Here is a 10,652-nt window from a genome sequence, read left to right on the forward strand (position 1 = left end):
TCTTTTTGACATCTCCCAGGACCACTGAAAGTTTGTGTCAGCAATTACTTCCGTTATTATGGAAAACATGAAATACTTATCATAACCTTCTGTGCCAAGAAGCCTCCTGACCTACCAGATGAAAGTAAGAAGTTAAACAGAAGTAATGGATAATCGACACTTATTTTTGATACAATGAGCTACCTGAAAATCTGAGAAGTCTAAAATTTCCTTCACCATCCAGAAGATGAACTAGTAACAGGAAGGTGAGTTACATCTCCTGTTCTTGCAGAAGCACTTTGTCAAGAATCAAACTATTACTGTGATAATAAATGAGACTTATCGGCTGACAATCACAGTTGCTAAAAATTTATGGGAATTTTCCTGAAATATTCTGGTATTAAAGTCAAATTTTCCTAACTGGAATCAGCTTCCCTTTTGAGTCAAATCTTTATGAGCACTGGACTTCCTTTACAAATACAACACTCGAAGAACAACAGGTTCCCTGTCAAACAGTCATGACTTCTTGCAAGAACAGTATTTAGGCTTTTGATGTGTATCATAAGCAGTTCACTCTGTCCTGTTATTGCATACAGTCAAAATAATGAATATCCTTTAAAGACCTAGAGAGCTACACTAACGTGTTGTTCTGAGCTTCGGAAAGCGAATTTCCTGCCTTTTCTCTGCACACTGACAATCACCTTAAAAAAGTGACCACATTAAGGTAAGATTGACTTCTCTGATGAATTGGTGCACTAGTAACATTTATTGAGGTCTTGTCTTACACTCACGCCAACAAGGGCCAAACTGACTGCGCGAGGGTAAGAGTACTCCCAATACTTGAACTGTGTTCTCTGAATTACTGTATTTTGACATATAATGTGCACCTTTATGCTTTTTTGAGTTCAAATTCCCCACTCCAGTTTAAAACCTGCATTCTAAGTTGATGAAAAAATAAGCACTCTTGAAATGACTCATACCTCAACAGCCCAGACTACTGCAAAAAAAGTGGCTATAATCCTCAGGGAAACAGTTACAGCTCAAAAAAAAAGCCATTTATGGATTTCTCTAGTAAAAAATTAGAAACAGGCCTCAAAAAGATTATTCTCTTGATATTGGTTTTGAAGTAAAATTCTACTGAATCGCAATATCATGAACAACTATTACTTACTATGAGAGGGAAAAAAAAAAAAGTCACCTCTGGATGAAGTAATAAATTTTCTGAAACAGTGAAAGAGCAAACTGACATTCTTCCTCTTTCCACAGTGAAGCAGATAATACAAACGTTTTGGCTACAAAGAATAAAGTATGCTGCATCTTTAAGAAACGCCAATCTTTCCTAAACCCAGTACAAATGAGGGTTCTGAGTCTTTAATACAAGGATATTTACAATGCTTCAACAATTTGTGCGAAACTGTTTTAAAGAAGATTTTGCAACCGTTTCTCACTTAGTATAATGTTTGATCTGTAGTCCCACAGTACCATCAACAGAAATAAAATGGCAAAATATGTCCCAAGGTGACTTAAAATAGGTTTTTGACATCGACATCTTTTATAGGTTTTAGGGTCAAAACTGACTTCCTTGATTAACATGCAGTTTACAGGCACATGTGTGGACAGAAATAACACACACTTCTATCCACAGGAGGCTACTCCTAAGCATTTCAAGAGTTACTTTTGGGATTGAAAAATATGCTTCAACACTCACATGAATTTTACATATAAAATATTGAACATACTTTTTAAATTAAAATTTGGCTCACAGAGAACTAGAGAAAAGTTCTTTTGCTTTTGCTTCTCTGATATGTACCTGTAGAATATAGATGGAGAAGAGACCAAAAGATTTCATATGCCTTATGGTAAAAAAAAAAAAAAAAAAAAAAAAAAATTAAGAGAATTGAAGATTCTGTTCTGCCTTAACAAATAGTACTTCAGAGTTGCAATGAATTTGGTTTCTGATACTAATCTGTAAGTACTGAGAGAAAAATACATCCCCCTAAGTTCCCTGGAGTGATAAAAACAAATGAGGTTAACTTACAGCTTCTTATAGAAGTGTAATCTTAAGCAATTTATGTCATTGAGCAACAAATGATATTAAAATGATATATTGTGAGCAAAAGCCTTGTTCAAAATTGTAAGAATTAAGGATTATAAAATCTGATGCTTAGAGACACCATGTAAATTATTCCTAAACTAATCAAAATGCATTGCAGCAGTATTCTTCCCTAACTCGAGACTGTACATTTCTACCACTCCCCTGTGCAGGCACTAGCATATGTAAGGGTATTTCAGAGACAAAACCAGAATTTTGATCCAGTGCACAACTAAACAGGGAGAGGGAGGTGGCCAGTTTTCCCATGGATCACATCTAGCCTCAGGGAACCCAAGAATATGTACCAGTGCAACAGAAGCAACAGTAACATGTTGCTGCAGGAGGTGTAGCATGGACTTAAATCAGCATAATGGACAGAAAGAATGCCCCCAGAATACCTGAAGTGCCTGCAGAATTGAGTCCTAATATGCTTTTTCATAACATGCTAGCTAATTTTTCAAGTATATATTTTGAAAACATGCAAACTAATCACACCGATTACTGCATGTCTTCAGCTTCTATGCACTGTCTCTCCTTTTCTTTGTAAACTCCTCTAGTCTGGTGTATTTGTTATAAGCCAAAAGCTCAAGTTTAGAGCATTTACAAAACAAACTTCAAACTGCAACTAGCATCAGAAAAGAAATACAGCTGTGAAGATAAAGTGGTAACAGAGATAAAAAAGGCTCAACATATGCACTGCGATTCTGACCTCACTAAAATTTATGGCAAATATATCACTAATTTCAATGGTTGTTGGAGATCAACAAGTATCTATCCATATTAAACGTACCATTAAATAATGGGAAAAGAATGTAATATTTTAAAGGGGATCTATGTAGTAGATACTAGCATTACAAATTCTTGACAATTCAAATAGACTAGGCCTACCAAAATGCAACAGTTACCTAAAGGAAACCAAGCCTTTTGTGTATGTAAAAAAGAAGTAATTTTAGTACAAAACAAAAAAAAGATTTTATAAGCAATGGAACTGGCAGACTATTTGTAATCAAGCATATACACCATTTCAATTTTAAAATGTGCAAGTATTTGCACATATCCTAATGAGGACACTGAAAAGAAGATACAGAAATACATTTTTGTGCAGATACTTGGTTTAAAATTTTACAATTGTTCTAAGGAACAGTATGTTAACATTTAAGACATTTATAATTGTTAACTCCCACATCCATACTGAGCACTTTACATTTAACTAAATAAATACAATAATACAAGTTTGAAAACTGCATTAAATTCCATTTTAACTGAATTCAAAGCAATTCTATCTGCTTTGAATACAAAAGGGGATAAGAACCAAAGTTCTAAGTGAACAACACTCCTCCAGCTCACTCCCAAATTATAAAGGAAAATCTGGAAGCTATCAAAAATGTGTATAAGTGTAACTACTGGTGAAAAAAAAAAAAAACATCATAAATGCTTAAACTGAGAATGACAATTACATGATAAAAATGTTTTCATGTGGAATCACTAACAGTTATAAGCCTTATCCATCATTTTTACTTCTTTCAAAGGACATTTATAGTTTACCTATTTTGAATTGAAAGTTTTTAAAACTTGTGTGAAGCACTTTTTTTTTAGAAGTTCCACCAGCTGTTTAATAAGACAAAAACATTTTTGTTATACTTAGGAGAATAATACTGTATATAACTTTGATGAGGTATCAAAAACCCACAAAACCTTAAAAGTGTTCATTTTTTATTAGATGCCTTAGGACTACATGGATTTAAGTGTTTTTATAAAAAAGACTACCATAACAATAAAAGAGGAGTAATTTGATGGTTTATTTACTCGTTATAACCTTTAGAAAGTGTCAAGCCTTCTTTAAAGTGTTTGCTTCAGGCTGTAGTTTTACAAGATGGGCTGTGGATTGGTCAAGCCCCCTCGATTCTTGACCCTGAACAGATTTAGGAACAGAGTACAGCTGGCTCACTTCCAAGCAGCCAAAACTGCTGCTAGGTACTTTTATTATCTTTTTCGAACTCATAATCTACCTCCTACAAAATTGCACATTCAATTTCTCATGCAGGTCAATCAAATAGTACTCATAGAAACTACAGTTTCTGATTGTTTCATACTATAATTAGAATACCCTTCATGAACTAAACAGTCCAGTACAACTTTTAGTGGACCACATGGATATCCTTTTTAAGTTTTGTTCCAAGGACAAATGTTAAAGGGAGAGAAAATATTTATAACGGCTTTATTCTAACTTTAGGTCCTGATACAACATTTGTGGATCTTAATAGTTACGAGGGTTAACCAAAACATTTAGTAACCATGTATTTGGAATTTATTCTCAAAAACTTTCCTTCTTCAGAAGCAGAGAAACAGAAATGTATACCAATCACCTCTTTTCCTTTGGAAATCTTTCATTGCTCTGCCCTTGATTCCACTGCACAGGCTGCAATTGCTCTATATTTAACTAAATCTCATCTATCTAAATATATTCCTTTAAATGCTTGCATTGATACTTATGATGCTCTTCTCTTCAAGTAATCAGTTCCTAACCAAAAGGCACATTATTTGCTAACACAGAACTTATAAGCTAACACACTGCTTACTGACTTGAATAACAACGTTGCGTATGTCACAATCATGAGATCCATAAACTTCAGTACTGCTTATTCTTTTATATACATATACATATTTAATTTTTCTTTTTTTAATGTTCAGCTTTCCTTGTTTCTGTCATTTTGCTAAGAAGTACCCTAATTTACACTTAGGCAGAAAATCCAGTTATAAGACTATCAGGATTTTTTGTTCTGTTTCTCTGCAGCCTGTGTTAGTGGTGTTCTGTTTGCCAACTTGTAGGTAACAAAAAAAAAAAAGCCACCTAAATTTCTATTTTGTGTTATTTTATCATTGTTTCTCCCCCCCCCCAATTTTCTCTTTTTACTCTATCCTTTAAGAAAATCAAATCGAGCTCTTCACCATTCTTGTTTGTTAGCAGTTAGAATTGTTCCTTGCAAAAAACCTCACCAAAATCTTTCGTTTCCCTAGCATCCTCTTTATTTCTAGAAAATGTTTCTGCTTTAATTTCTAAAATAGTAAACAACTTTCTCATGAATAGAAACTTCAAAATACAGTATTAAAACATTCCTTTCTTTCATGATTCTATACTTATCCTATGCAACAGCCTGAAGATAACTCAAAACCAAGCTCTTTTTCATTAAAAAAAAATTAATTCTTTATTTCTGCAACAGTTTCATTCAATCTCACATTTCTGGTCACTGTAGATTATTGTTTCCACAGAGCTGCCTATACACATACAGCAGGTGCCTCTGGTGCCCTTTTTAACTTCTCTGCTATTCCACACACATGAAGGTGGTGGTTATCCTGCAAAACATGCCTCCAACAAGGTTTAGCTTTGGGTGCACTGGAACATTTCTGGTATTTTTTAGGTCTACATACAGCACAACCAACATGACTGTTATGATCATAACTGGCATGCCCACCAATATGGTAATATCACTAATAACTCAAGTTTAGTCCTTCTGCTTTGCTCCTTCTGATAAATAAGTTCATGGTTTCATCAACGTTCTTCACTTAATACCTCAAAAACCAATTTGCCTTTTGGGCCCAAATGACATTTCCAGATACTAACCTTATATTGCCACTTTCAATTTTCATCTCAATACTGAACTCCACTTGCCCATCTTATCTGTGAAACACTGCTCAATAGATGAGTTTGCACTGCACAGCATAGCACCATATTGCACATTGTAGCTCAGGATACCTGAGCCAGTCTGTTTCAGAATGCAAGAGATGTACCTAATTGTGCAGAGCTAACCCCTTCATAGTTGCCAGAAAGCAGAAGTACATTTTAGGAATGGAAGAGAGCAGTTAAGGGTGAGCAAAGTTCCTTCATATCCTCCCTCTAGTAAAAACTAGAACTAGGCCGCTGCGCTGAAGAACCTGGGTTAGAATAGCCAAAGCCACAGCAAAGGTAGAGTAAGAGGAATTGAGGTAAACTTGCTCAAATCCGTCTGAAGGGAAGAGCACATACAGCTCTGCAGAACTACAGTGAGCTACAGTTTCTGAGAAGAGCAACCAGAAAAAATTCAAGGTGAGGTGTTGTGACAGCCATAATGTCTGTGTCATGACAACAGACATGATTCAGGATTTCTCTCTTTTTGCAAATAAGTAAGTAAGTATCCTTGTATTTTCTTTCTCAATGACTGCTCAGTGGCCATCAGCATGGAAGTGGATAAGCACAAAAAGAAGGCCTAATTTATATCAAAACAGAAGGCAGAACAGAAGACAGAAAGGGACAGAAACTAGGAAAAAACACGGAGAAGAAAAAGAACAAAAAAGAGCATTAGGGGCAGGGAAGGAGACTAGAGTCAATAGCAGCAAAATGACAGGATCAACTAGCCTTTAAAGAACATTCCTGTTCACAACATGGAACCGATTCCAGAAGTCTTGAGCCCCACATTCCCGTGCTGTGAGCACAGATATAAAATTCCCTGGCAAATCAGACACCTCATCCCCGCTTCCAGCGGCTGATTCTAATACCACCTGCTATGTCAACGTACTCCTTTGGCTCAGGCAAGGGAGATGTTCTATATAGTGCTTGACAGTATATAGTAGGATGGTAACTACCAATAACAAGTCAATATGGCTTCAATTTACAAAATTCAGGGGTGGGAGGTGGGTTTCAGGATTTTAAGAGGAAATATTTAAAGAATCCTATATTAAAATATTTGAACATATAAAATGATTTTATGGGTAAACTCAATGCTCTTTGCAACTCTAATGTTCTTTAATACAATACAGTTTTCTTTTATGGTAAAGCAAAATTACCTTGTGAGAAATGTGAGAAAATTTGGGAGCTGCAAAGACTTAAGAAAAATAGTTTAGTTAAAAGATAAAGCACTGCCAAGTTATAGATATATCATAACTACCTAAAGAGAAAAGAGCAAAATTTATTCTTTGTAATGTTTACTAAACAGAATAGTATCGGATCTAATAAACTCAAGGCACGAATGACAGAATCTATAGTATTAGCCAGACTTTGTGATGAACCAGTCAACACCAAAAAGAGCCTCAACAGGTGCTTGTTTTCAGGTATGGAATCAGGTCACTGAAACTTGTCCTTTGCACCAAAGAAAAATGTGAGTAAAATTTAAAAAATCATCACTAAAATATATCTTTCTTGTGTTCAGCTAATCAACACCTCCACAGCTTCAAACGCTACCAAAAATACCCATATCCCCAGGGTATTAGAATACGTTTCTATGGAAGTATTGAAGAATTTCCTTGATTTGTTATGTATACAAGCTTTTCTGGCTAAGGATGTTTTTCTGTATCTTGTACAAGAAAGAAAATATTTCAGTACACAACACAGGTGCTTTCTTGTCCTTATAAACATTATCTTTAAACCTAATGTCACTTGTCCTATATGCATTGTACTTCAGGAAGCATTAAAGACTTCCAATTTGACCTACTATGCCACAACTTTATACTGTCAAAATCGATTATATTTATCCCTTAAGAAAAGGATCATCCCATATTACTCAACAAAATGAACTCAGCTGATTGCAGAACAAGGCTGACAGACTTTGGAACAAAGTGAATGGGATATCCACCACAAAAAAATCACTTGGCTGATCAGAGCTTGACGAGTGGGAAAACTAAACTGGCAAAAAAAACCCACAAAACCTATTGGAGTGTGAAGTAATCCCTGGCAGGGTGGGTGGAAAGAGTAATATAATTTTTTGTAACTTCTAATTACATACATATTCATATCAAGTAATTTCATATTAAGAATAAAGACTCTACGAACAGCTAAAGGAATAAAGTGAAGCTGTATCAAGTATAATAATTTAAGCAATGTATTCTCCAGAATAAACATGCACAGCTACCATTAACTGGGATTTCATCTGTAAAATAGCAGAACAGTCACTTAAAAAAAAAAATTAGAATTATGAGCAACTCCTCTAAATTATTTTTGAGAGTTTAACTACAGCTGTATGTTTAACCAAGAAAAGTGAAAAACAGCTAGATGCTTTGAAATAACTCAATGCATTTATTTAAATAAGCATATTCAGGAAAATGAAATATCTACTTTAAAACAGTATGGATTGTATCAAGTCTCTTAAAATATTTTAATACTTAACTGGGGCTTAATTTTTATCTGACTTTGCACAGATAATTTCATCTGCAAATTTATTTTTGTTAATTTGAATTTATACTGCAGACAACAAACCATTCAAGGCAGTTTAATAAACTCAAAATACATGATAGTTCCTGTCCTGAAGAGACTCCCATCTAAGTGACAAGCAAGACCAACAATGGGAAGAGAAACAGAAGCAAACAGAGCTAAAATATCTCATCTAAGGTCAAGCCACAGGTCAAAGACAAAATTGAGAGTAAAATCCACTATACTTGGCTATACTGCCTCCATCCGGCTATCAGTCTACTGTGAGCCTCACAAGCACCTTGGAAAAGAAGTGACAAAAATAGTAAGAAACCAGCAGAGCTTTAACTCTGACTTGACTTTCTTATTTAGCAGATGATACAGTTTAAATTAGGGTGTTTCATTCTTGCCCATGGAGAAACTACCATGGTGCAAGACAAGCACTGTAATTCTCTGAGTTAGTGCTGTATTTTGGTCTATGCACTACCTTTTTCTCAGGGCTGATGATAAATTTACAGAATAACCCTGTGGCGGTTGGATTTGTAAGAGATTCATAGCTAAAATCAGGAGAGGATTTCGCAGCACCATTTTTTAAGCAAAAACATCCATAGAGAGTTCTACTTAAAAAAAAAAAAAAAAAAAGAATGGCACTATGCATGGCCATATTATTTTATAACCCTTGCTTGTTCAAAATATTAAGGTTTTATATTCCAGTTTTCAAACACACTAAGCAAGCAGTCTTGATTTGATTGTTAAAACAAAGCAAATCACAAAAATGCATGCAGGGATACTTTAAGATTTCTAATTGACTATCTGTAAAATGATTAACCTTTTTTTTAACTTAAATTACTTAAATTTGTAACTACAAACAGTTTTTTGTTTGTTTGGTTGGTTGGTTTTAAGGATGAAGGAAGGCCCAGATGTTTTAGAAATTCAAGGCCATGGCTTAACTATGGCATTGGCTCTTGGTATTACCATCAATTTTGAAACTAAAATCACCTTTAAACCAAAAAAATGCTCACCCTTCTGAGTCAACCTCTTATAAAATCAGTCACTTATTCTTGTAGTATAGTAGATAGAAGAGAGACAAAAACCAAAAAATCCCAAAAGATGAAACTCCATGGCCCTCTAATTCAAGCATTTTAAGCTCTGACCAAGTGCATTAAAATGCAAAGTTAAGTTAACAATGTAAATGGAATTTAGCTAACAGATCTTATAGGGAAAAGTACACTCCAATAATTATTATAAAAGTTGAATTCTTCAGACCAAGAAAGTAGGATCATGCAGCTTTTTTCTTGGACTTTTTTCATGGCAGTCATTCTTTTGTTTATGTTTTTTAAAGAGAGGATTAGAGCATTTAACTTAGATCAAAATAAACATAAATCAAGCACGTCTTCAATACTAATATTTTTTAAAGTAAGAAAAACACATCTTTTGAACAGGTCAAATTCATCAAATGCAGAGAGATATACTTTAGGTCTTTCAAAAATACAACAGTTAAGAAACACCAAAGGGAGAAATAGAAACAAATGTTTACATACATACAACTGAAAAAGTAACCACAGAGAAACAGAACTGAAAAATTAAACACAGCAAAATATAGCTACCTTCAACAGAGCAGAAACAATTTTACCTTAGACTACAAGATTATTCAACTCATATTTCAAAAACAAAACACACCCCACACCTCCCAATACTCATATGCTATTATTGTAGGGCTCTAGCTTAATAGTTTAGCAATTTAAAAATGGTGAAATAAAGTGGATTTGGTTATCCCAGTAGCTATTTGGCCTCTCCGGTAATTCTGAAAAGCACAAGTAAACAGACAAAAATAAGTCAAAACCACTGCTTTTCTGGTAAATGGTAAATCAATCTATTAAATGAGAAAGGCATGGATTTGGCAATGACTTGGATTCTTTCCTTTTCTTATCAAAGGCCATCCTTAAAGAGAAGAACAATGAAATACAAAAATTTAATGTAGATCATTTTTGTCAATAGCCTGGTGATCAACTGTAGCAACTTTGTACATTATTATAGGAAAGCCAAACTCATTCCCATGCAACCCTGTTGTCTTTGTCCTGTCTACAGAGACATTTCTAATACAGACACTGCCTAAACCTATGATACTTAAAAAGAAATCCTGGCTGGTGAATTACTGTGAAAATACAGCATGAAGTTTACCCGCACCTATGCAGCATTTTTCTGTGACTACATAACAGGAGACAGAAATAAGGCAGGGAAACACTAAAAACCAATATAAACACATTTACCCTTCTTATACGCAGTTCTTCTATTGCCTCCAATAAACTTGTTTTGAAGTCTAACAGTCGAATGGAAAGTAATGTCTCCGACGGACTTTGAAGAGTAGAGTCAAGAACCTGTGTCTTAAAGTCTTCATCCATTCTTAGAACTTGTTTCTGCAAA

General features: G+C 34.6%; 1 protein-coding gene across 1 annotated transcript in view; it reads right to left on the minus strand.

Moving 5' to 3' along the window:
* CCDC73 (coiled-coil domain containing 73) overlaps window positions 1-10,630 on the minus strand; it is a 58,928-nt gene extending 48,298 nt beyond the window's left edge. Inside the window, exon 1 of the mRNA XM_009479276.2 lies at window positions 10,499-10,630. Coding sequence (XP_009477551.2) covers window positions 10,499-10,630 — 132 coding nt within the window. The remainder of the gene's footprint in view (window positions 1-10,498) is intronic.
* Between the last annotated feature and the right edge of the window lie 22 nt (window positions 10,631-10,652).

Source organism: Pelecanus crispus, chromosome 6, assembly GCF_030463565.1.
Source record: "Pelecanus crispus isolate bPelCri1 chromosome 6, bPelCri1.pri, whole genome shotgun sequence".
NCBI lineage: Eukaryota > Metazoa > Chordata > Aves > Pelecaniformes > Pelecanidae > Pelecanus > Pelecanus crispus.